This window comes from Micromys minutus (genome assembly GCF_963924665.1).
Source record: "Micromys minutus genome assembly, chromosome: 3".
In the NCBI taxonomy this organism is placed as follows: Eukaryota; Metazoa; Chordata; class Mammalia; order Rodentia; family Muridae; genus Micromys; species Micromys minutus.
This window is the reverse complement of record NC_137972.1, coordinates 27,774,115-27,801,237: the sequence shown is the minus strand read 5'-3', so window position 1 is coordinate 27,801,237 and position 27,123 is coordinate 27,774,115. Positions and strand designations below refer to the sequence as shown.

The 27,123-nt window shown below is 44.8% G+C and overlaps 1 protein-coding gene across 26 annotated transcripts in view; it reads right to left on the bottom strand.

Moving 5' to 3' along the window:
- CACNA1C (calcium voltage-gated channel subunit alpha1 C) overlaps positions 1-27,123 on the bottom strand; it is a gene marked incomplete at its 5' end in the record, with an annotated part of 581,859 nt that overhangs the window by 38,895 nt on the left and 515,841 nt on the right. For 11 of the 26 annotated variants that reach the window (XM_080914120.1, XM_080914140.1, XM_080914141.1 and 8 more), the window contains 7 exons: positions 1,803-1,886; positions 15,638-15,748; positions 16,397-16,555; positions 18,057-18,258; positions 19,738-19,884; positions 20,156-20,208; positions 20,930-21,037. In XM_080914120.1, the coding sequence (XP_080770246.1) occupies positions 1,803-1,886; positions 15,638-15,748; positions 16,397-16,555; positions 18,057-18,258; positions 19,738-19,884; positions 20,156-20,208; positions 20,930-21,037 (864 nt within the window). Of the gene's footprint in view, positions 1-1,111; positions 1,196-1,802; positions 1,887-15,637; positions 15,749-16,396; positions 16,556-18,056; positions 18,259-19,737; positions 19,885-20,155; positions 20,209-20,929; positions 21,038-27,123 lie in introns of all 26 variants that reach the window. The other 15 variants (XM_080914139.1, XM_080914132.1, XM_080914123.1 and 12 more) reach the window with 3 other exon arrangements.

Sequence of the window (27,123 nt, the reverse complement as noted above, 5' to 3'; positions counted from 1 at the left end):
AGTGTCAAGCATGGGCTTTGGTCAAAGTGTCAAGCATGGGCTAATGGCCTTTGGTCAAAGTGTCAAGCATGGGCTAATGGCCTTTGGTCAAAGTGTTAAGCATGGGTTAATGGCCTTTGGTCAAAGTGTTAAGCATGGGCTAATGGCCTTTGGTCAAAGTGTCAAGCATGGGCTAATGGCCTTTAGTCAAAGTGTCAAGCATGGGCTAATGGCCTTTGGTCAAAGTGTTAAGCATGGGCTAATGGCCTTTGGTCAAAGTGTCAAGCATGGGCTAATGGCCTTTGGTCAAAGTGTTAAGCATGGGCTAATGGCCTTTGGTCAAAGTGTTAAGCATGGGCTAATGGCCTTTGGTCAAAGTGTCAAGAATGGGCTAATGGCCTTTGGTCAAAGTGTCAAGCATGGGCTAATGGCCTTTGGTCAAAGTGTTAAGCATGGGCTAATGGCCTTTGGTCAAAGTGTCAAGCATGGGCTAATGGCCTTTAGTCAATGCAGGCGGAGTCTGTTCAATGTGAAGACAATCTTCTAGCTCGAGGGAAGGTCATGACTGACAACATAGGCACGACCCTAGGGACAACTCTGGGTGTTCTGTTTGGAGAGCACATCTTTGTAGGACTGTTATGAGGATGGAAAGCCAAGAGGAGGCAGTTGGTATCTGGAGATGAAGTCTGGGGTCAGGAAAGGCTTGGGTTCGAGCTCCAGCGGTTGCCCAGAACTTGTAAAAAAAAAAAAAAAAAAAAAGAAAACCCTTCATTTTTCTCCCTCCATAATTCACATAGCTGCACCCTCCTATACGGTGTGAGTCATGCCAGGCCGAGAGAAAAAGATGCAGCAACCAACATTTAAAGGAAGTCTTAGTGCGTTCCAAAGATTAACCAAATAACTAAAAAAAAAAAAAGAAAGAAAAAGGAAAAGAAATCTCCGAACAAAGCAAACAAAACGAAACAAAGTTGAGCCAATTTGAATGAATTAAAACATGAAATGGGAAGAAGGCAGTGGGCACAGAAGATTAAAAAAAAAAGAAAAAAAAAGGAAGACAATAAATAAAGCAGGGGGACATGGATGGCTGTTAGAGCAGGCGGGGTGGGCTGGGTCACAGACGCCATGTACTTACGTGTACCTCGGTGATTGCTATATCAACAATGCTACCCACAACAATCAAGGCGTCAAATGTATTCCATGCATCACAGAAATAGTGCTGCATGGGGCAGAAAAGCCAGGAAAGAGAGAAGGAGACAAACCAACAAAAGAGGAGAAAACAAAAACACAGGGGGGGAGGAAAATGAAACAAAACAAAACAAAAAGAGGCATGAAAGAAAGGAGAGAAGAGAAAAAAAAAATGAGAGAAGAAAAAGGTTACGCGGTGTATTAGACACTCTTACCACTCCACATGCTGGCGGCTCAAACCTGGGCAACCTGGTTTCCGCAGGATGGGGAGGCCTGGCAAAAGCTAGGTTAGTTCCAAGGTGGGTGGGCACCAGCCACCCGGAAGGCGGCCAGGGCTGGCCCAACCAGTGTGCAGCCTGTTCCCTCCGCTCAGCTCTGTGCCCTTGGGCCCGGCGTAGCCAGGACACGTGGGAAAAAAAGGAGAATAGAGTTCTGCTTTTTTTCCCCTCTCACAAGACGACGGCAGGTTCAATAAAAAAGCATGACTGGAGGTGGGTAAAATCAGAAATTAAAACAAAAACATAAAAAGAGGTAAACAAAGAGAGTGAGTGAGAGAGAGAGAAAGAAAGAGGGAGGAGTGGAGGAGGCAGGAGAGGTGGAAGGACCAGGGCCCCTGAGGAGGGCAGAGTGATACTCACATTAGTTTCACTGAGAATGACATCAATTATGCTCCCAATGACGATGAGGAAGTCAAAAACATTCCAGGGATCACTAAAGTAACCCTACATGAGGGAGGGGCAGGCAGGACGGGGATTAAAAAGGAATATTAGACAGACAAGAACAGAGCAATATCACCATTAGAATCACTGTCCTGGCACCTGAGTGTTGCTGTTGGGAGCTCCAAACACCAGCATCCGGCCAGGAGCCTGGTTGGGTTAGGAGCAGCAGGGAGGCATTCAGTGCAATCCTTCTGCCCTGCCTTTCATAGGTCACATGGTCCATACCCTCTCCGCCTCCTCCACAGAGGATCCTTCCACTTCCTCAGGGCAGAAGTAGCCGTGGGTATAGGAGTGTGAGTAAGACAAGTGGCTGGACTACACCGACTATGTGTCATCTTCTATAGTTTAGTATATAGTATATCATATATACTATATTGTATATAGCATATAGTCTATTGTATATCATATATGGCCTATATACTTGCGGTTCTGTATACTAGAAGGACCTATCAGGAGGGAGAGAAGTCATCTTGTGGTTGATAAGTCTGGAATTCAAACTCAGAGATAACCAAAGGACCAAATCACGGATGCAGTGTCCACAGTGAACTGGACTCTGTGTAGGTGAAATCAGGTTTAGCCTCTTTCCTGCTCTGGTCATGCCCAAACTCCTCAGGGCAAGTTTGGCTTTTCTGATGAGACAGAAGTGTCTCTGGGTCTAGGAAGCCTCTGTAGTCAGTACCCTCAGGGGTGTCTCATATGTACCATCCCAGGCTCCTTAATATAAAGTCTCAGCAGGATGAGAATGCTGCTCAAAGTGATGGGAGCTATCAAGGACTTCCCTGGGCACAGGCTGGGGGAGGTGGGAATGGTTGGTGGGAGGGCTACAACCTTCTTAGGAAGGGAATAAAGGCCTAGAGCCCTGCAGAGGAGTCAGACATTGAGGGAAAGACCAGGGTCCCAACTTTACTACAGTTGCCTGCCTGGCTTTCGTCGACTTTCCACTTACTTGGAAGAGGAAACAGATGAGAAGCCATGGAAAACTTTTCGAAGTACATGGACAACTATGTGACCAGATGTCCAGAATGCCCAGAGGTCTGGGGACTGCTGGGTAAGCAGCCTCTGTACAAAGAGCAAGTGGCATTCTCAAGTAGTCTTGATTATTGCCTCCATGGGAGGTATGGCAGCTTTAAGAGTCTTGTGTCAGAGCCTACAGTCTCGGTCCCCTTGGTGGAATGTTGAGGCTCTGGGACCAAGATCTGTCTTCTTTAAACAATGACATTTGCCCCCTTTGTTTTCCAGAGAAAGTTCTCCAAAAGGACAAATCAGTGCTTGCTCAGCAGGGCTCCCAGAGATAAGCATCTGGAGTTTGGCAAGAGGCTTTGGAAGCAGGGAGAGTGCTCACGGAGCTTCTCAGCTCTTTGTCCCCTAAGGCTGGTAGCTTTCTTTTGCACGTTTTTTGCTCATAAGAGCTAAGCCTATGTTCTTCCATCCTCCTGGCTTCATCCAGCTCCCTACGTTATCTGGCTTCCCAGCAGTCTCACTCTAGAGCAAACGACAAGACACGCTGTCCTAGGGTTATTATTCTTAGAGAGGAGGTCATGCCACAAGGAAAGGGGACTCTAAGTTCCCAGGCATTTCTGCCCAAAGAAAACCTATGTTGCCCCAGGAGGCTTTGGGCAGCCTGATAGAGCTGAGGCAGTCCACGTTACAGGTCAGACAGGGTCAGTCTGAGTCAGGGACTTCTCTTCCAGTTACGTCACATGCTCTCTAAGCAGGAAGTAACCAGTGCACTCCTGGGTTCTTTCAGACTACTCTGGGTGGAAAGGAACGCTAATGTGGGAGAGAGCGGGTAGGAGTGAATCTCCCAAGTGAACCCTACATATGTGTACGATTTAAAACTGGACCTTGGAAAGATGCTGGGGACTAGCTATAAATGTGAGTCATTTGTTTGGAAATAGAGCTACTTCAGAAGGAAAACGGAAGAGAGGTCAAAGAAGAGAAAGGAGAGAAACAGGACCAAAAGTAAAACCACAGGATTTTCAGCGCCAACCTAGAAACGTGGCAAGCAAATGTTATTGGGGTACAGAACAGGGGGAGAGCAGGAGTTGGGGTACAGAATAGGGGGAGAGAGGAGGGCAGGAGTCTCTGTTCAAACAATGAAGAGGAGATGGGATCTTTCCATCCACCAAAGACCTGCAACAAATAGGTAAACTGGCCATGATCTGCAATACCTCTGAGCAGGGAGAGAAGGAGGAAAGCAGAGAGGGCTCCATGGTGAAAACAGATGCATCCACAGTTAATCCACTAGTACATATCAGGGGAAGAGGCTGAGATTTAAAGGGACTGTCAACCTCCAGCTGTGCATTTCTGTTCCCCCTTCTCTTGGACTGACTTTTTAATGTGTAGAGAGAAAGAAATGACCCTTAGTTGTCACACTCCCCTAGCCATAGCTGCACATCAGTGGACTGGCTAGGCCTTTTGGGATTAACCCCACCTCTGGGTGTCCTGTCCCAGACTGTGCTGTTGGGGCTTTTGACAGACTTCTCTGTCCTCTAGCAAATTACCTTGTGGAAATCGCTGGGTATGGAAACCGAGTTCCCTTGTTGCTAAAGGCTCTGGTGGACACCCAGTCCTGGCAAACACATACACAGCTGGAGTGCAGAGAGGTCAGAGCAACTCTGAGGCAGAGAGTCCCTTTAAGAGGCAGCTTTTCACCCTGACCTATAAACCCATGGTCCCTTCCCTGTATCCCTTGGCCCATTGGTCCTCTCAGCTGGACCTTGAGGGTGGCTTCAGATCTAGTTCAAGGTCTCTTTCCCTTTTGTTGCTTTCTTCTTCTACCCAGTTTTCCAAGAACCACTACCCCCCACTTGCCCCACACCAGTTCCAGAAACAAAGCCCACACCCACTAATTTGGTGATCAATAGGTTGTCCAAGGGAGACACCTGGCCAAGTCCTTGTCTGATGAGCCTAGAAGAATATTTCTTCTATATGCTCTGGTGTGAAAGAGTTAAGTGCTTTTTTTTTGTATGCACACAGATGCATGCACAAACCCCCATTTCCCCCACCCTTCGTTTCTCATGAGCATTTGGGGGTTGGGAGCAGAACAGAGAAGAAAGTGGGGGACACAGACCCTTTCTTTTATAAAATCAGTTTTACTATGACCAGCTTATACTTGCCATCAATCTTTCCTCAGGTAAGTGGGCTCCCTATTGTTGGAACATCAGGATTAGAGAGCATTGTGCTGGCTCCTTTAGAAGTGGCAAACCAAACCTCTAACTTCCCAACTCCTCAGAGCCAGTGAAGAGAGATGCATGTAGAAAAGATGGTGTGTGTAGATAGCTAGAAGCCTTCTTTTCTCTGATTTTATTGGATATATTTTATTTACATTTCAAATGTTATCCCCTTTTCCAGATTCACCCCATCCCCTATCCCATCATCCCTCTTCCTGCTTCTGTGAGGGTGTTAACTCACCCACCCACTCTCTCACCTCCTCACCCTGACATTCCCCTACACTGCAGCATCAAGCCCTGGCAGGACCAAGGGATTCTCCTCCCATTGATGCCCAACAAGGCCATCCTCTGCTACATGTGCAGCTGGAGCCATGGGTCTGTCCATGTGTACTCTCTGGATAGCGAGTTAATCTCTGGGAGCTCTGGTTGGTTGGTACTGTTGTTTTTATGGGGTTGCAAACTCCTTCGATTCCTTCAATTCTTCCTCTAACTCCTTCATTAAGGACCCCACTGCAGGCATCAACCTATGCATTTATTATGTTCTGGCAGAGACCCCAGAAGACGGCAATATCAGGCTCCTGTCACCATGCACTTCTGGGTGTCAGCACTATTGTTTGGGTTTGGTGGCTGAATATGGGCTGTATCTCCAGATGGAACAGTATCTGGATGGGCTTTTCTTCAGTTGCTAGAAGCTTTCTTTTGCCACTCACAAAATCCTACATGCTGAGCATCCTCCCCCTTTAAAATACCAGAATCTTGGCATGAGATCAGAATATGGGGTCTCCCTTCTGGCTTAGCTACAAAAAGTTGGGCATGACCCCCACTGCCGACGTCTGATCATTGCTTTTTAGGCCCCTTTCCCTGGTCAGAGTTTCTGAGTAATGGACAGCTAACTAGCATTTGCTTCAGCAAATCATTTTCAGGAAGGAAAAATGACTACAAAAGTGGCACATTTCACATGCTCAAGGATTTCGTATTTTCTTCTCTTTTGGATTAGTTGTACCTCGATTTGGTGGTGTCATGGGAGCCCTCCTGGATTGACACAGACAGTGCTCCTAACAGAGTGATCTTTGGAGGCAGTTGGTTTAGATCCTATGCTGCCACTTTTTGGCTGGGCAGCCGTGTGTGTCAGATCCCTATTGCCAGGACAAAGTACATGTGGGAAACAGCGAAAGAGGAAGGTGATTTTTGGCTCACGGTTTTAGTGCGTGGGATGGCTTTCTGGTGAGGCAATTCACAGTGGTAGAATAAGTCTGTTTGTCTCATGGTGGTCAAGCAAAAAAGACAGAAAGGGCCTCTACACTTCAAAGACACTCTTCCAAGGACCTGACTTTCTCCAACTAGGGCCCTACTTCTAAAGGTTCAACTGCATCTCAACAGAGTCAAGATCCAAAGTATAGCACTAAGACTGAATAAATAGGGTTGGAGAGATGGCTCGGTGGTTCGGAGCACTGGCTGCTCTTCCAGAGGTCTTGAGTTCAATTCCCAGCAACCTCGTGGTGGCTCACAACCATCTGTAATGGGATCTGATGCCCCCAGAGCAACAGTACACTTATATACATAACATAGATAAATAACTCTTTAAAAAATGAGCAAATAGCTTAAACTGTGTCTGTTTTCCTATGTAGAAAATGGGGTTCACCACAGCATTAAGGTGACATTTGCCAGATACCATACTCACAAATCACTTAGACCAGTACCAAATCTGGAGGGAGCTCTAAATTCGTATTAGTTTTGGTCATCATTAGCTAGAGTCAACCTGTCTGCCTTGTTAAGTAGCATCCACAGGCTCGGCTTCCATGTGGGGCTGAGCAAAACCAGGCATCGAGAAGCAGCTTATGCAGAAGACACAGAAGAAGCTGAAGGTTCTTGGGTTTGCCTAGGTCCTTTCTGCTCACCATCTCTCTGGTTACTATTCTCGAGGTGCTCTTAAGAGCAGTGAGACTAGCAGTGTTGACATTGCGACTGTCTGCAGGCTGTTGTGGCTTAATTTTACTGCACTTAAGTTTATACAGAGAAAAGACTGCCAAGCCAAGCTTTTAGAAAACAACTGTTCAAGCCAGAGGAGACGTGGTCTTCCTTGGGCTAGAAGAGTTGCAGATACACTATTGCAGATTTCTGGGTTCTGTTTCTCCTCTGTCCAGGCCTGAAGCCTCCTGTATCGGGACGGGCACAAACCTCACAAAAGATGGTGGTAACGTAGGAAGCCACAAACCCCTCTGCGCATACTTTCATTGGTATGCCAAGGTTATGATATGTACTCATAGACATTTTAAGGTAACGGTTAGGTCCTCCCTATGATTCATTATTTCTCTGCTATGCTCCTTCTTGCTCGCCTTCCTCATCTTATATGGGTCTGTCAAAGCCTAGCAAAGAATAAGGAAGAAGCCAGGACCTTCCCGGTACCTTCTGCCTATCCAGGGACACTAGCCCAGCACTGCTCCCTCATAGGCCACAAAAGCACAACCAAAAAGCTATGGGACATCTGAGCTGAGGCTAGAAGTGAAACTGCTGAGAGAGAGAGAGATAAGTTTAAAAGAAAACACAACACGGGTGAGGGAAGACTCGGTGTCATAGATGTGAGCAACAAAAACCCTAAGGAGTTGCGGAAATTATGTAAAAACCAAGAGCTGGGCATGATGGTGGTGAAAAAGGCCACTTGAGGCCAGTGGGAAATGGGGGACTGCACAGGATGGGGAGACTAGAACACATGGGCAGGGTAGGATTGGAGAGTCACAGAAAGCGTGGGCGTTCTGTAGGAGATAGGGATACTGAGAACAAGGAAATGATGAAAAAGACAGGAAAAACGAGAGGGGAAAGGAAGTGGAAGAGGAGGAGAGAGAGGTTGGGAGTGGGGCTGAAAGTGAAGTACTTAAAGTTGGGTTCCAGGGCTCTGGAATGACCACAGAACCCTGACAGGGAAAAGAAACACCAGTCAACATGAGACCAGAGAGAGTGGACAGACCCTCCTTGCAAAGTAGGGTCTAAATGAGACGGACAAACATGGCCTAAGTCAAAACTGGGGTCCCAAAAGAGAGTGGGCGTTCCTGGCTTGGGGGAGCAAGCGTTTGGAGAAAGCTGTGAATCGTGCTGCTGGACAGGGCAGGTTGTGAGGCGGTGTGGAGGGCCAGGCACAATGGAAGGCTGAACCTTGTTCTTAGAACCAGTGGTTTTTCTGGGTCCCTGGGCTGCAGAAATTAAGAGGCAGATAAAGTGGGGAGAGGTCCTGAATCCAGCCAGAAACAGCATCGGCTGTGGCAAAGGTTCAGTGTGTTTGCGAAGGGCTGATCTTATGGAATATCATGGAATCAATGGTTAGCTGACACCAAGCAGAGATAATATAAATCGCATTACATCAGGGTGCCACTTAGATATAACTAATCATGGAGATTAGCGGTGTCTAATGGAGAAGGCATCACCAAGCACACAGCTGCTCATGGCCTACAGCCTGGGAGGCTGTGAAGACTTCTCATCGGGCTCATCCTGTGGTGTGCTAATTCAGGAGCTCTGGACAGCTTCCCGCACAGAAAGCTGGTTACTGTAGGACAGCTGGCAAGAGACCAGGGTTGGGTCCTTGCTTTAGAGGCACTGGCTGCGATGGTGATAGGCCTCTCTGAGGATGGCTGGAGGAGTACGTAGACCTGGGAATGTGTGCTTTTTATAGACACCTGACCTAGAGTTCCACTGGAGAAAACTGAAGGCACTGATACATTCATTTCATCACTTATGAGCTACCGGGAACCTAGAACTGTGCCAGGATGGAGTTCATAGACCTGACACTAATCCCCAAAGCTTGTGGTCTGCCCACTAGAACAGATGGGATTGGGGGCTATGGGCTAAGCTCCTTTTAGGGGACTCAGGAGCTTCCCCCCTGCCTTAGTTGTGGCAGACTGGAGGACCTCATAGCTGTTTCTCCCTACCCATGCTAGAATAAATGAATAGATTTATGCCAAAGGCTCCTCTCAGATTAGGTTGCTGAAGGCTTTTCCCTGGAGCCAGCCACGGCAAACAACTTTAGGTTCAAGCACACACTGCACTCTCGTCTATGAGTAAGGGGCTCTGGCAGCAATGGGAGTGGGTATAATGTGGAAGCTGAGTGGGAGCAAGCTTGGTTCTGCTGCAAGTCTCTAAACTGTGATGGCACAGGCTCTGGAGAAGCCTTCAAAACCCAGACAAGACACACTCCTTCCTGCTTAACACTTTTCATCAGCTCCCCTGCTACCCCAATCCTACAAACTCCTGGTCCTAGGCCCCATGTCTGCCTGGCTCTACAGGTATGATGCTCTGAAGTTCATCAGAGCCAGCCACCAGAACCACCTTTGTAATAAGACACACATAAAACGGTGGGCTGCTTTCACGTTCAGATATGAGTCTCAGAGCTGAGAGCAAGCTTTCTGATCTCTCAGTGCCTCAGCTTACTTACATGGGAAATGGCAGTTATAGCCGCGCGTGCCTCTGTGGGTGTTCGGAGTTTGTACAAATGTTAGGTGTGGTAAACACGGCAAGGTCTACCTCTGAGAAAGTGCTCAGTGTCCACTGTTGCTGCCACAACTGCCTCAGCCCCTGATGACTCCTGCTTCCCAGAAGTCCCTTCCTGCCGATCTGGTACTCTTCGGCCACACAGTCAGGGTCAGTTTTGTGTGGGTTGCGTTCGTGCCTCAGCACCCTCTGGGTGTGGGAATCCCTCTTCTCATGCCTTTAGTTTCTTTTCCAGTGGCAGGATCAGAGACGGAACCACAGTGTACCTTCCCACTGGGCTTTTACACAGTGTGAATGCGTTTCCACATTAAATAATTAAATGTAATAGCTAATACTTCCCTTCCCACACTAAGGCTTTATGTAAGTCATATAATTATTTTTTATCATTCATGGTAAAAGCACCATGCAGGAAAGAAACCTGTCACAATGTTGCAACAATATGCAAATCTCTGGGTACAAGAGCTGTGGCGAGGGGGCCCCTCCCGAGGAGCCCATTTGTGCCTGTCTGCTGGGCACTGTGCACACCAGGTGTCCGTGGGCACACCACAAATAAACAATAATCAGGGGAATGCCTGCTTACCAATCAGCTGCTAAAAAGCAAGCCAGGGCTGGCTGTACACCCACAGGCCACTGGGCTCTCCTAACAAGGCCAGAAGAAGTAGAAGGGGTTGTGGCATGTCATAGCCAGTGCCCTCCTCCTTCCTCTTTTTTGTTGCTATTTCTTTAAGTGACACATGTGGCGAGTCTGTGGTCCCATGGGTTTTATTGGCAGCGAAAGACACTGTGATTCCTAGTAGCTAAGGTAAACAGATTTCAACTAAGTTCAGTTAAGAGGCTCTATGAAGTTCCACCTTGCTCCTTGTTCCACTGGTTGGCCTCCAGGGGGCACTGTGGAACTGAGTAGAGCTACAGAGTGGGTCCTGGTGGCCAAGCCAGCTTTTCAGATTTAGGGGTACCACATATCCTGCTGTGTGGGGGCAGCTGTGCCTTAAGTGTGATGGAGCCGCCTGTCTTCTGAAAGACACCTATGTAGGTACCATGCACACTTCAGCTTTCAGTCTAAGGTCCCACACCTTTATTCTTCTGTTGTCCCCAACTTCCGAAAGGAATGAATCTTTTACTATATACAACCCTTTTCACTTACATTATGGCTAAGAGATCCTGTATTGTCAACGTTTTATGTTGACTGGGAATTAAAATGACAAAATATAAATTACAGAATATTTATCATGACATATAAACTGTAAGTCTAGAAAGGAAGCTTATACAAATTTTAAAAGAAAATATTTCATTTATTCCTGCAGTTGTTTAAATTTTCTAGGTCAAGGTGACTATGAGGAAATATAGTACTCTGAACCACTCACTGCAGGGAAATATTATGGGGACTCCAACATCTAGGGTCCCCTCCTGTTCCTCAGGACAGGAATGCATGCATCTGGGTCTCTGTTCACCTTCTCTTTCTTCTCTGTAGCTGGCTTCCCTCACACAGTCCTGAAGCCTGAGATACAGTGGTTTGTTTTGGTCTCTTGTTTTGGCCATCCTAGCTCTTAGCCTCCAGAGTTTCCTACCTGCTTTCTTCTTTCCAGTGCCCCGCTGTTAGCATGTCATCCATAGTCTCTCTGGGAATAGGAGAGAACAGAGCAGCTCTCTTGGAGCTTCTACTTAGGAGGGCCATATGTAGTACTGACTACTAAAATAGATCTCCTGTCCAGACTGCCTGTTCCAGATTTTAATAGCTTTAAAAACCTAATACATCTCCAAAGCCCCTTCAGGCTGGCCTCCCCCGACTCTCCTCAATTTCAATGAATTGTTGCACTGGCCCAGTCCCTGAGGGGCAAGCCAGGGAGCTGGGAGCCATCTTTCATTCCTTCTCTTTGTCCTTTCGGCTGATTCATCATCCAAAGATGTCGGCACAATGCTGACATTACTCTATTGCTAAGTTTCAGTTTCAGGAGGCTCTGAAAGAACGCCTCCTCATCTCCTACACCAGGCTATTCCTTACTAAGTAACCAACACACTGGTCCCTAAGTCCCCTACCCTTGGGACTTTCTAGAAGACAACAGCCCCTGAGCCCTTGCAGGGATGCCTCTAGCCAGGCAAGATAGAGTGAGTTTCAGGAATAGCATCCTTCTGAGAACCTTATGGAAGCAGAGAGGTTAAAAGCCATCCATTAGGGACACTGGTGTCATCCTAGACCTGCTGTGCTGCAACCCTGGGTTCACCAACTCATCAACTCGATTTGTCTTGAGTTGTTCTTGCTGAACCCCTGTCACTAGCAAATTCTAGGCATTTACTGAGAACGTTAAGACTGGCATGTCTGTGGCTACACTGCCCTTCCCCTGACCCTGCGCCTGCCCCACAGTCAGGTCAGAGCTGCCCCTGGTCTGCTGTGCAGATCCCTCTCTTCTGCTTTGCCTGCTGGATAGGGTTCCTTAGGGATTTTTATTGCGATTGTCTTGAATCTACAGATGAAGCTGAGGAGAAATAATGTTCCAGCAAGTGAGTTTTCCAGCGTGGGAACACATGTCTTGTTATTAATTTTTGTTTAATCATTGCTATAGAATTTTAGGGTTTTTTTGCTATATTTTTAGACACTGGATTTTTTCAACGTTTATCTTGAAATTATCTTAATTTTCTGTAACTATTGACATTTCAGGTCATGATATGAATGTAATCTAATTAAACAACTATTTAATTACCTTTTACCCATTCCAAAGAAACCTTTACTCCAACTTGTACCTGTATACTCATGCAGAAATAGATATCACGCAAGTTTCTTTTGTCTATTTTCCCTACATCTAAAGACAGAACTCTTTTGGCATCCGGTGAGGTGTTTAAGTCACCTCCCTTTTCTTTGGATCACCCCATGCATTCTTCAAGCTGTTCTGGGAGGGAAAGGGTCTTTAAATTTGTGTATATTAACATCTCGTGTTCTTAATAGTTTTTTTTTGTATGAATAAAGAATGGATTTATGGAGTTAGGCAGCTAGATTCGGGGCAGAGATTTTCTTGAGTAAATTCATTTTACATAGAGTAGTGAGGAAAAGAGATGTGAGTGAGAAAAGATCACTAGTATCAATCACTGTAGAGAAAATAGGAGAAAGAAGCAGGGCCCATAGATCAACCCATCAACCAATCAGATATGAAGAGGATATGGCAAGGAAAATCAAATCAGGGACACCTCAGGTGACACATTCCCAGTCTTGAGAAATGCCAGTTGCTGTGGTTTAGCTGATAAGTGTTGATCCAAGGACCATGTGTTAAAAGCTTGGTCCCCAGAGTGGTGCTGTGGGAGGAGTGTGGAATCTCCAGAAAATGGAGCCCAGTGAAAGGAAGAAAGGAGGGAGGGAGGGAGAGAGGAAAGAGGAAGAAGGGAAGGCATTAAGGGGAAGGGAAGGGGTAGTGGAAGTGGGGAAGGGAAAGGTAAGGTAAGAGAAAAAATGAAGTGTAGTGAGAATGAAGGAGGGGGAGGGAAAGAGAGAGGGAAGGGAGGGACGTGGAAGGGAAGTTAAGATCACTGAAGGCCTGCTCTTTGAGAACTGTAGGACCCCAGCCTGCTCAGTTTCTCCGATTCCTGGTTGCAGATGTAGCTAGTGTCACTCCTATACAACCCTGCCACGCCTACCGCTCTCCTGGGGATGCGATGGGAGCATCCTGACTAACACATCTGCCTTCTCTGTTCTTGTTAACTGCCCTTTCACGGCCCTCACACCACACAATCGGGGACCGTGAAAGTCTTTCAGGTCTGCTAGAACCCATTCACACCGAGGTTCCTGTGCAAATGCCGTGTAGGTATTTCTACCGGAGCTATGAGGATTTCTGTTTGGCATGCTGCCTGATAAGTCAAGGGCACATTTTCTAGCTTGTTTATCAGTGAAGAATACAGTTAATGAGGGTGTAGGCGACCAGGCTTCCCTTTATCTTCTTCTCAGTTAAGTAGTCAATGGCCTCTGGTTATCTACACTAGTAGTCTTTACACCTCTATTTTGGGGTTCCTTTTGAGGAGTTCATAGAAGAGAACCCCTTGCCATTATCTGGCTGTGTGAGATGGCTCACTTCTGCTCCCAGGGGGAAAAATCTCTCATATTTTACCCCGTCTTCTCAGGACAGAAACACAAGTAGTAAAAACAACAGGCTTGCTCTCATCTGTAGGATCTATCAAGTGTGTGCTTCAGGCCAAGACCCCTGACAATGTCAATCTCATGGGCTTCCCAGAGCAGGTGACTTGATGCACTGTGTATGCTAGAGAGACATGATTCAGAAAGTCCACTGTAGGTCCTGGAGACTGCCTCAGACACCCAGAACATACCTGACTCCACTGTGGGGTGACTGAAGCCTAATATAGGTGAAAGTGATGTCAGCTCCCCAGAGACTGAGAACTGAGGTTGAAGCCCAGTGGTCCTGCTCTCCTGGCCTGGCTCAGGATGCTATGGGCGATACTTCTGTGTTCTCTGGCATGGAATCTGGACTAAGGCAATGTGGGTGGCAATGCTCGTGGGCCCCATAGAAGATAGTCACAACAACTTGTTCTTCTCCAGGCCTGAGCGTGGAGCATTTATTCACTAATGATCTGAACTTGGAAAGAAATATGATAAAGAACATATTTCCTTTTTGGAGGTAGGGAAACACAATCACCATGATCATACCAAACCAGACTGACTCATTAGGAGTTTCCTGTGGTTGCAAGGAAGGCACAGCCTCTGTATGTACTATCTTTACATGCCTCTAAGGTTGACTCCATTCTTTCTGGAAGGTACTCAGCAGAGTCCTTTCTGTGGAAGCACGCTTGTAAACAGTCCATGTGACAGAGAACATAACAGCCCCCTCTCTTAATACCTGTGTATTTAATTTGTGGGTATGGGGTTGGAGAGATGGCTCAGCGGTTAAGAGAACTGACTCCTCTTCCAGAGGTCCTTGAGTTCAATTACCAGCAACCACATGGTGGCTCACAACCATCTGTAATGGGATCAGATGTTCTCTTCTGGTGTGTCTGAAGATGGCTACAGTATACTCATATCCATAAAATAAATAAATAAGTAAATAAGCAATTAAAAAGAAAAGATAGTTGCAAAAAGAAAAAAAAAGACTGTGGGTATGTCACTTCCTGCAAGGATGCTAAAAGCCAAGAAGGAATCCTACAACCAGTTAATCTGGGCCAAGTCAAACGAACAGGATATAGTTGGAGGCCTGTCTTTTTGCCTCCTACTGTTCTATGTTGCATCTGGTAAAGATGGTGAAGGAGGGAGAGAGGAAGTTTGAAAAATGGGTTAATTTTTCAAGTCTCCAAGTGTGATCTTCCAGCCTTTCACTACTCTCCAGGAACTGTTGGGTACCTACAGTTTGGGTACCTACAGTTTGTGTTACACTGCCCTCTAAAGTAGTCCTTGGTCCCAGCCAGTGAATGCCAGAGATAGTGGCCTGTCTGTGGAAGTCAAGGACAGTACACACCACATCTACTAGCCTGCTCCAATGTCATCTAGGACAGTGGGCTGGGCTGGTGAGGAAGAGTGGCAGACAATCAACCTTGTCATCTCCAACTTAATCACACAATGCCAGCCTCCTCTCTTTGATGAGATGCTACTCGCAAAAAGTGATACAGCAAAACCTGCTGGCAACTGCTCTTCCTGTGCTAGAGGACAGAGGAAGCAATGACAATACCTCTGTGGAGGGGCCCATGGCACAGAGCCCTGGGCTCTGGGCAGACAGCACGACCTGGATTTCTTATGAGCACTCATCCTGTGTGACAAATGAAATGAATGAGGGGTAAGTCAGGGATTTTCCTAGATCTGGGGTACTGGGCTAGGAGAAGTTTGGTTTGCCAGTTGTGGAAAATGAAGGAAAAAGGTTGGGGCTTAACTTACAGACAGACCACAGCTCAGCTCATGGAGGAATCTGCTTCTTGTGTGTCCCAGCCATGGGTCAGATTGTGAGATCAAATTATGTTTTAAGGAGTTGGCCTGGTTCTCCTCTTGGCTACTGCAGCTTTTAGAGCACACTTCAGAGAAGGTATGGCCCTTTGCTGGCAAGGTCTCCCTTTACCTCCCTTGCCCAGTAGACACATGCCCACCCCATCCCATCAAACAACTTTCTCTCAGAGGCCTACCTTGGGTTTGAAGGCAATGAGCTTCAGGATCATCTCCACCGTGAAGAGGCCAGTGAAAAGCATGTTGAGTATATTCATGGCGATTTTGAATAGGCAGCTTTGGCCATAGTGCTAAGGAAAGAGAAGGTGAAGCCCATAAACACGAGCCAACAAGAGCCTGATGTCCTTGGGCTCGTTATCATTTCTTTCCAACCTTCTCAGATGCCTTCATTTCTACAGAGGTCTTCCCTGAGCCATTCTTGGGCATCCAAGTGGACTCTGGAGACACTGTAAGCTCTTCCTTTCCTACCCTTTCTGATAGCAGGGGTGGGAGAGAATTGAGTTTCTGATGATTTCATGATGACTTTTGGGGGTTTCTGGTGCTTGAGAGCTTTGGCACAAACTGACTTTCCTGTAGTCAGGGTATGTGTTGAATCTACCTCCATGCTCCATGCTTGTGATGATGACTCTAAGCTTACTCTCTTGAATCTCTACCTCTTCTATTCTGTTATCAGTTCAGGGCCCCAGCAATTCTTTCATATGGCTACAGAGGAACTTCCCTGAGAAGGAATACCACCCCCCTCTCTAACATATACTCTCTCTGTCTCTCTGTCTCTGTCTCTCTCTGTCTCTCTCTGTCTCTCTCTGTCTCTGTCTCTGTCTCTCTCTCTCTCCTGCCTCTCTTAACTTTCCCAGCTTCAGGAAAGTGAACAGTTAGTTGATCTAACCTTGCAACTCCTTTTACTACATTTTCCCAGGCTAGCCCCGCTGTAGACTGACCTGCATGGCCAGGCAGATGGTGTTGAGCAGGATGAGGACGAACATCAGATACTCGAAGTAGGTAGAGTTGACCACATACCACACTTTGTACTGGTGTTGGTTCTTGGGGATGTACCTTCTCAAGGGTCGGGCCTTGAGGGCATATTCCACACATTGTCTCTGGAAGGAACAAAGGAGAATGAAGGTACATGAAGAGATGAAGGACAGTGACAGTCAAAAGTAGGATGTGTGTTAAACCACAACCTGGAAAGGGGTTCTTGGGTTCTGGCTCATAGCTGTGACATTGATGTGAAGCATGCTGTTGATTTCTCTGGCTTACCTTACCACCAAATCCTATCTAGAATGCAAGGAAGGAGCTCAGCTCCTTTTCTCTAACTGGTAACGACTGGAGCATTGCTCAGCAAATGTTTGGTGCCTGATAAATACTGATTGGCTCATAGCTAGTTTCATTGGTTATGTCCCACATCGTAGATTCTTTACAAAGTATCTATTGCCTAATTTGTCATTTTTTATCTTGCATTCTTTTTCTTTATTGTCTAGTACCTACAGAATCAGAAGACCTTTAACTGTCAGGGATAAACTTCTTGTTCTAACTAGAACCTTGAGAAAACAGAAAATGTCAGCTTTTTTTTTTTTTTTTTTTTTTTTTTTTTTTGTGCACAACACCCAAATCCCCAAAGCAGAAAGCAACTCCAGTCTGCCTGACCCTTAGCCTCCATGCCTAATTCCAAGTCTTACCAACTTGGCCTCCTGCTTTTACATCTTTACAATGAACTGATATTAGGTCAGGCTCTCAACAGGCCTCATCTACACTTTTCAACTGGCGTCCCTCCTTGTCTCTCTTTCAGTACTAAGTCTATACAGCAGCCCAAATACTGAATCTAAACTGAAGTAGGACACATCAAAGCCCACAAAGGTTCTAGCTTTCCAGACATGCATGGGGCCAGACATACTGGACACTGTCCTCATGCGTTGGCTTTATTCAGGATATGTTTCAACACAGGTTCCACTGGGAGTGAAATGGGAGCTAATCTTAGGTTCAACACCTGTGTTCAATCCTGACAGCACATCACTCACCTGGAGAGTTGCTAACCCATTCCCATAAGCCAACATGACGTATTCCAGTCTTTGATGTCACCACACCACTTTCATTTAAGACTCTCTTCTCATGCCCCTGTTCAGAGATCTGTTTTACTTGAGAATCAATCTAAGTGGCTTCCTAAAACTGTTCTCCTGCCCACCACTAGCTCTCTGTCCCTCACTGTTCTAGTTTCTCCAACATCAATGGTACCAACATACTTAGGCATAGTATAACATTCCAATTTTTAGATAAGACACAAATTTCTTTCTTCCACATTGCCTGAAACAAAGTGTCACTAAGTGAAACCTTAACAAATATTTGATGGTTGAACACATTTTCCAGACATGGTAATTTTGAGGATTTAATGTCTGTCAGGTCTGAGAAATGAAAGATCCATATTTCTGCTGTAGGAATTTGGAGCAAACGCCTTGTTCTGCTGGATGATGGAACAGAGGACCCTGGTATCCACACATGTCCCTGCAAAGACCCTATCCACTCTTCTGAGTGGGTCCTGGGCAAGTGCATCCTGCTTATCCTCATGTGGGCCCTGCTTCCAACCTCCCCTTCCCAGAAGGCTACCTGGTTCTTGTCCAGCTCACAGTTCTTGTACTCTTGTTCCCCCTGCTCCTGGAAGGTGACAATGACGAAACCCACAAAGATGTTCATCATGAAGAAGGCAATGATGATGATGTAGATGATGAAGAAGATAGAGATCTCCACACGGTAGTTGTAGATGGGGCCCTTGTCTTCTGTGTGGGAGTCAATGGAGCGGTACAGCAGCCTACAGGAGGAGATAGGCTCACAGAGTGACCTGGAGAAGCAGTGTCACCTCCATAAGATGATGGCACCACTGCTCCCAGGGGTCCCTGCAATCAAAGGAAACAGCTCCAGGCTGGGGCCAGAGGGTCTGGGCTCAAATCCCATCCAGGCAAACTACTGACTCTCTTTGGCACTGAGTCTACAGCTGTCAAGTGGAAATGATAATTCCTCCTTTCCTAACTTACAGGGCAGCCAATATAATATATACACAGTGCTTTGAAACCCTCAAGAGTTACTGAACTGTAACATTCATCACTGACCCCAATTTCAAGTACAGAAATATTGTTAAATATTGAAACAGCTTTGTAAATTGGCATAGATCAAAGGAGATGAGGCTAAAGAAAAAGTAAATCTGAGAAAGAAATTCATTTAGATATAATAAAATGAGCATCACCCTCGATTATTCATAGCATCCACAGTAGTTTAGAGTACGCCTGCATGTGCCTGTGCCTGTGCCTGTGTGTGTGTGTGTGTGTATCTGCCATCCATTTCAGTCTGGGCTATGGACCAATTGAGCTTGTTCTTCATGGACCAGGATGATTTCCTTCTCTTCCTTTGTAACCACCCTGGTATATGGCTATTCTCTGAGTATCACTTATGTATTGCCGTATAATGACAAACCCCATCTATGCACTGCTAGATGGGTACACAGGTATTTAAACGCAGATACAAAGAGCACCATGTGGACAACTGTCTGCTAAAAGCAATGCTGTGTGAAGACCATTGAGTTGGTCCAGTAGAGAAAGTATCACATTTGCAGAGGAACTGGACCCGGGCTTTTGTCTATTTCTTACTTGATACTGTTAATGTAGACAAAGATTTCTCTGTGGAGACTGGTGCAGAGTCTAATCAGACAGAGACCTCTCATCTACCCTTATCCTAGCTACACACGATTCTGTGATAATCAAAATTTCATGCCAGAGAAATTCTTTTCGTATTTGACTCTGAAATGCCATAAATATAATGGCAGAGTCCGAATTTTGTGACTCATATTGAGCTTGAGAAAAGGAGTTAAAAAGTATCCATTTTGGGTCAGTGTTTCTAAAATGCTGCAGGTATACTAAGTATTGCACCACTTGTACAACATATACAAGGTTCTCAGTGAAATATTCAGCACCCTCCACCCCCAATAAAATCTTTTCTAAGAGTATATTTCTGTTTTTGCGATAGAATCTCACTATGGCCTGGAACTCACTAGACTGGCCTCAAACTGACAGAGATCCACCTGTGTCAGGCACCTGCCTGTGCCTTCTCAGTACTGGAATTAAAGGCATGTTCCACCATGGCCAGCTAAAAGTCTTTGTTTCTTCAGTGATTATATGCTATGATCACTGCCTGGGGACAAGTCTGACTTCTGGGAAGAATTCAGGGAATTAAAAGACCTTGGGTAATAATTGGTAGCCAATGTCTCAACCTTATGAGCCTTGATGTTCATACTCACTCTGGCCACCCCTCGAAGGTGGAAACGGTAAAGAGGGCCATCATGGCTGCCAGAACATTGTCAAAGTCAAACTTGCTGTTCTCCCAGCTCCGAGGCTGGATAATGGGGTGGTCAACCTCTCCGTCTTTGTATGTTATATAGTTACCCCTGAGAAAGGAAGAGAAAGAGGTAATCATGGGTATCCTGTATCTCCACTACCAATGATTCCTAGCATGCTAGGTGGGATGCAACCAAACTAACTATCCAGCCATCCAAAGAGTCAGTGAGTAGAATGTTGAGAAATAGATGAAGTCACATCTCACAAAAATGAGGTCAGGTTATGGGATGGGCCAGAATAGTCTTCACTCTCCTCTAACCAATTCCTTCCCACCTCACAAGGTTAACAGCCCTGAATCTGAGCCTCTTAGCATGAACTTACTTGCATTCTGCCTCTGTCTGTTTGGAGCTATCTGAACAGGTATAGAGCTTTCCCTAGAAGAGAAAAATAAAGTGATTAGAGATGTTCCTCAAGGGCTACATCCAGTAGAAGACCATCAGTGAGTCTGTACATCTGTAGTATGGTCCTGAGTTTGAGGATAACATGTGCAAGATGAACAGAGTCCAGGTGCACAGGACATGACTCACATCTATTGCTGAGAGTGTAGCCAGACTCAAAAGTAGGAAGCACCAACTTTGAAAGGCTCAACTCTCTGGGAAGGTCTTGAGAGGGGGAAGAAAGGGGAACTGGGCCTGGAGAGAGCTTTTAGGAAAAAATCAGTGGAAATTTTTTTACAGTGGGAATGAGGGAAGCAGAGAAAGTGGTTCATGAGAGAGACCAGAAGAACTAAAGAGATGGAGGCAGAAAAGGAAAAAACAATTAGGCCTCAGGCTGGATGGTATAGTAGGGACACGGTGCTGTTGCTGGCAACTGCTGTGGACTTTAACCCAAGGTTTGATGCATAAATACCAGAGGATGAAAGTCATCTGGAAAGAAGAGTAGCCAATAGAAGGGTGGCACAGCCGAGAGCACAGATGTCTTTAGTTGGGAGAGGCTGAACTAATTTCCCTCTGCTTTCTTGGTCTAAAAAGTTCAAGTAGGTAGTAGTCAGGAACCACACCATTCTCCACACCTTACTCAGACTGCTGTCTCTTCTTGGATCTGTTGTCTTTCTTCCTTGGGAATGCCGGGAAGGGGAAGGAGGCAGGACTTTACCTTGAAGAGCTGGACCCCAATACAGGCGAACATGAACTGCAGCAGAGTGGTGACAATTACAATGTTCCCAATGGTCCGGATGGCCACAAACACGCACTGAACCACATGCTGCAGTGGGAAGAGAGGGAATAAGATAAGAAGGAGACAAGGTTTCAGCCTAAGCATCTGTGAACCCGTCCCTGTGGGAGAAATCAGGCTTCCAGAGGCCTGAAAACCTTTCTAGAGCCACGCTGATGGCACTTATGGGCTATGAAGGGCTCCTTGGCCTCTGAGTGATGATGGAGATATAAGCCCTTCTATACTTATCTGAGTGGCTTCTCCCTTGCCATAGCCCTATCTTTGCATCTTATTTAAGCAAGTGTACTATGTGTACTCGGTGACATCTGCTGAGCCAGGTAAGGAACAAATGAGGGAAATCTAATCGCCCTGAAGCCCACTCCTTGGAACCAGCCCTGACACCTTCTAGGAACCAGTTGCCAATTTTACCCATTCCTACAAAAATCCTAGCCCCTGGCAAAGAGTGCCAATACCTTCCTTAGTGGCCTTTCTCAGTCTATAGAGAATGAATGAAGTTCATGATATCTTGGTGGAAATCTTCGCAGCCTGTGATCTCGGCTGTGGTTTCCATCTAACATTTTGATTTTCTCAGTCCCTTTTAACTCTGGAACTTAGAGTGGCTGGCTGATCCCTGGACAATTGAAGCTCGATGGCTGGGACTATGCTTCAGTGATATCCAAAGGCCTACAGGACTGACTTTGGATGTCCAGTAGCAATCCTATCGGCTCCATGTAGAAGACCTTATTTCACACGTGCAGTGGGTGGACTGTAACCAAAGCTATTCTTCAGTGGATCATGAGGGCAGTAAGAAAAAGATCAGCCAACTACAGCCAGGAAGAGTTAGGAGCTGCTTCCTTCTTTCTCTGGGATTCTCCTAGGACTTCCCCCACTCTACCCATATTTATTTTTTCTATTCCCCCCACTATTCTTTCTCTGTACTCTCAAAGCTGCCAGAACTGTCTGGCTGCTGGTGACGTGACCCTCCTTAAGCAATACTGTAAGTTGGAAAGGGACATTGTAGGGAAGGCTCTGACTCTGTTGATGGGAGAGAAAGATAGTCAGTGTTTCAGGTGGTGAGTGTGTTTTCATCTTTCACTTGCTGTGCCCTGGACCCCTTCAGCTTGTCAGAGGCAGCTCCAAGCAAGGCTTTGTTTACCCATCTCCTTGGAGTACTGGTGAAGTTGTCCCCTCTGTTTGCCTCTCCCTTTCAATTCTCATAACCAATTTTCTTTCCTGTACATTATGGTTAATATTAGCTATCACTTGACAGGATCTGGACCCACCTAAGAGACATCTTCCAGGTACACTTCTGAGGGATTATTTTTAGCTTCTGGGCAGGCCTATGAGAAGCTATGCTGATTAGGTTAATTGAGGTGGGAAAGCCTATATTAAAATTTAGAGAACAATGTTTCTTGGGCTTGGGTCCTGGGCTGCATAAAAAAGAGAAGGCAAGCTGAAGACAAGCATTGCTAACGTTGGATTTCTTATTGTGTGGTGTGACCGGCTGCTTCAAGCTCCTGCTGGTTGACTTTTTGCCATTATGTGCTATATAACCCTTGGACCGTGAACTGAAGTAAATCATTTCTCCCTCTATCTACTTTTGTCAGAGTATTTATTTTATTGTAGCTACAGGGAAAGCAGCTAAGACACCCTAGGTGTCACCATGGGAAATGCTTAACTGATTCTCCTGAAGACTCCCTACGGGGCGTCTTCTCTTCTCTCCTGAGCTTGAGAATATAGAACATGTGGCTAAGATGTTGACATCCGTGCCTGCGGTTTTCCTTCCTGGACAGAATTTCTGATCTGAGAGACCTGCAGGAAGCCAGACTTTCAGTTTCCCCAGGATGACAAATTTCCCTTCTCCTAACATCTGACAGTCCAATCTTGCATTTTCTGACTTACACCTGACACCTTTTAGCCATTCTGAGACTAAATGTTTTGGCCACTAATGGCAATATGGCTTCTCTCTACTTGCCTTCAGTCTCACCTCCTGCTGTGGCTTCTTCCTGTGACCTTTGACCTTCCTCCTATCTAGCTGTCCTTCCCTCTGATCTGAAGCAGAGCTCTCTCTCCAGCCCTGAACATTTCTTATGAACATTAACTGGCTTACTTTCATTAACCTAAGTAATACAGAATTTGGTATCATCTGTCTTCACTGTGCCTTTCTCAATGTTTAAATGAAACTCTGTACCTTTGAGTTTTCCTACCTGGTTTCTACTAAAAAGCACATTTTGGTTGTGCTGTGTCTGTTCATGATAATTATTTTGATGAAATTGTCTTTATGTGTCACTCTGTAACCTAAAAAAGAACTGAGCAACAAAATCATTGGCAACATCACTTATATATCTTTCAAGAAGTTATCAAGTGCCATCCCTGGGATATGCTTAGTTTGAAGATTTTATGTATGTAAGTAAATATGAGTATTTTAAAGATTATTATTAACTGTTACTGACTCTTGAAAGATCACATTTTCAAGATCCATATCTAGCCAAGACTAGATAAGATATAATCGAAAACTAGGAAATAAGAAAAAAAAAATCTCTGTCATTTTGGAAACTGATTACCCTACTTAAAGGCAGATAATCACATCTTAAGATTTACAGATAATCCTAACATCCTCCATTACAACATAAATATAATTTTTCTTTGGTATTTACTGGAGCAGTAACTTACTGTATCTTCTGGTTTAAAAAAAAGGATGAAAGTTTTTTAAAAAGGAGAAAATACTTTAAATAAGACACTTGTTAAATGATTAAATGGTGAACAGATGACCCCAAAGTAAAGGTGATGAAAAGAACTAGAGACAAAATGATTCTGCCTTCCAGTTGCCATGTAGACCAAAAAGGTAAGCTATTGCTTTTTAAACAAAGACAATTTATAAATGCTTATTATAATAAGACTTATAATATATATGAAACATAATATATGTGAGTAACATATAATATATGGAGTATATTATATATGATAGATAAGTATATATGTTATATTATATATGACATAAATTTTATATTAAGAACTATTATAATAATAAAAATCATTTTTATTGGATTTTTAAGTATTTACATTTCAAATGTTATCCCCTTTCCAGGTTCTCCCCTCTGCATCCCCCCTACTCCTGCTTCTATGAAGGTGCTCCCCTTCCTACCCACTCCTACCTCACTTCCCTGGCATTCCCCTATACTGGGGTATTGAGTTTTTACAGGATAAAAATTCTTAATAAACACTTTAAATTTGTTAAAGAAGATGTCTCCAGAACTGTTTACATTTTGTGTTCTAACTTCCTGTGTTTTCAAGTACAGTGGTGGAAAAAAAGACATAGGTGGGGTACAGCAAAGAGAAGACATCTCTATCATAGGCTTCTGATGTCACCTGATGGCATTCTTAGCTACAAGTTGCTGAAAAGTTTGGGATCTCTTGGTGTTTTTCAAAAGGATTCATCTAATAATCAGAGGATGTTAGACTACACACATTGACACCAAGAAACTAGTAGTGTTCTATCTGTGTAAAGGCCAAAAGTGCAAGTTGTTTTGGTTTTGGTTTGCTGATTATTCCAATGACATTCGTGCCACTACTTGCACCAGTGAGATAACCCTGCCAGGACAGTATTATTTTACTGCACAGGGTTCAGATCAGCCTGATCTCGGCATGTCCTATGACTCAAATATGCAGTACCTTCAACAGTAGGGTCTTACCATCTAGTTCTAGAGGATAGCAAAAAATAATAGCAAAAGTCTATAATGTTTGGGGTTCATGGTACCGCACTGGCCAACAAACCCAAAAGAGGTAACCCATTCCTGTACTAGACTCAATATTTGCTATCTTGTAGTGTCTAGTAGGGGCATTGCTCCTATCCCTGTTAAAGGGTAACGCCATTTAAACTATTTTATATGTGCATAATTTATCTTTGAGGACCCTTCTATAGCAATAGGTTTCCATGTGACTTTTTCAAAAGGGTGTTGCTAGTTATCCCTTTTCTATCCAATGTCTTCCTATCCGACCAAAATATCCTCTACCCCGTTATTCATTCCTGCTCCTGTAATACATCCTCTTCTTCCAAGGCTCAGGGATGATTCTAGGAAAGGGGACAGAACGACTGTAAGAGTGAGAGGCAGTGTAGGACTTCGATGGAATTGTTTTATGGACACAACAGGGCAGCTGTCTACATTCACTCAGAGTGGTTATACCAACATGCCCCAAACCTGCACAGGCTCAAGTCATAAAATCTCCAGCAGGGAGGAAAGACGTTGGCACACAATCCTACCTCTAGCTGGGGAACTATTGTCAAGTGATAGCTGTTGGGAAGACAGTCCATTTTCTTTAAGGGCTTGACTCCTGTTAGTCAACCATAGTCCAGAGAATGGCCTCACACCCAACAATATCTGGTCAGTATAAATTAAGACTGAATGAGTTAAAAAAAAGGGGGCATGTATTTTTTTTTTGGGGGGTAAGGGAGGTAGGGGTGGACCTGGGAGGAATAATTGGAGTGGGGATGAAGAGGTACAAAAATTGCATGAGATTCTCAAAAAATTAATAAAAGTATCATTAAAACATCTTCAGTAAATGACTGTAAAGCTTAAAACGTAAAGAAAAGGAGATGACATCAGGATGACTAAATTGGTTGTAATGAAAGGTTATTACAAATTTTTAAGGTCAAAATCCAGTACCCTGAGATAAAACTGATACCCAAGGAGAATTAAAGAGAAAAAGGCCCAGAGAACAAGGCTATTCGATTTTATCCTTTTATCAAATCAACCATTTAAAACTTGGTGATTAGACTTCACCCAAATGCTAAAATGCTGAGACTGTATGCTTATTAACGGGGTAAAGCCTTCGTTAGCTGGATGGTCACCAGCTCAACAGTAGGAGCAGTTCTTTAAGCAAAAATTATTTGTACTTGGGACATATATGATAAATTGCATAACAATTACAAAACTTATTGTGGTTGACAATATTTAATCATATTTTTAAAGTTTGGCCCATTGTTCAAAATCTGATCTCTCTGCCTGTGATCTTCAGTCTTCTAGATTGGTAGGTAAGCAGGCAAGTTGCACTAGCTGCCAAAGTAAAGCCTTTGTCCCTGTAGCTTATGACATTCTTGTTGTCTCTTTGAAATCTAAAATTTACTTAACACCTCTTAGAAAGCATTCGTTAATCATCTCCTTATTTTAAAAGTATCAGGTTTGCCATTAAAATTAAGTAAACCAATGAACCATCAGATTTTTATTGGCAAGTATATGGGATATTTTTTTGAATTAATGATTGATGTGGAAGGGCATAGCTCACTGGAGGTGCTCCTACCCGTGAACCCATCCTCAGTTGAATAAGAAAGCAGGTTGAACAAGTCATGGGGAACAAGCCATTAGGCAGTGCTCCTCTGTTTCTGCTTCAGTTCCTGCCTTGGGTTTCCAACTTATCCTCATGATGAAATAAATCCTTTCATTGCCTTTGGTCATGGTGCTCACCATAGCAACAGAAACCCAACAGAAACTCATCTTTGTCAAAGAGAGACATACACTGTAAAGAAAATGAAGTTATAAAATTTATAGGGAAATAGATGGTCCTGGGAAATATTATATTAAATGAGGTAACCCCAACTCAGAAGGACAAACACTTCATATTTCCTCTTATAGGCTGGTTGTTAGCTCATATCTTGTGTATTTATCCTGGAGAAGATGTGAAGGACTGAGATCTAGTTCTGGGCTAGTGGATGGGGAAGACACTTAGGAAGAGGAGAATAAACGAAGGTAGAGGACAGAGATCCTGGGGGACAGAAATAGTTAAGCAGGTATCGCAGTGATGGGGATGAGGAACCAAGGGGGGGGGGAGGGAAGGAATGGTATCATGGAAGATACTGAGAGCTAAAGGTTTGAATGGAGATGGGGGCACGGAGTTTGCGAGAACCAGACACAGTGCATGGTTTAACCAAAGTTAAGGATATATGAAGAAGTCTTATCAATCCCATTAATTTTATCAAAGGAGTTAAAAATACCATCTTGGAGGGGGAGGGGCTCCTGATACTTGACCCTTGCTAAGGAGCTAGTGGTAACTGGTAGCTTCTGAGAGTCATTTTTTTTGGAGGGAGGGGTCTGGTCATTAGTAGCATATCAATGACCCAGTAGATACCCTCCCCCACTGTG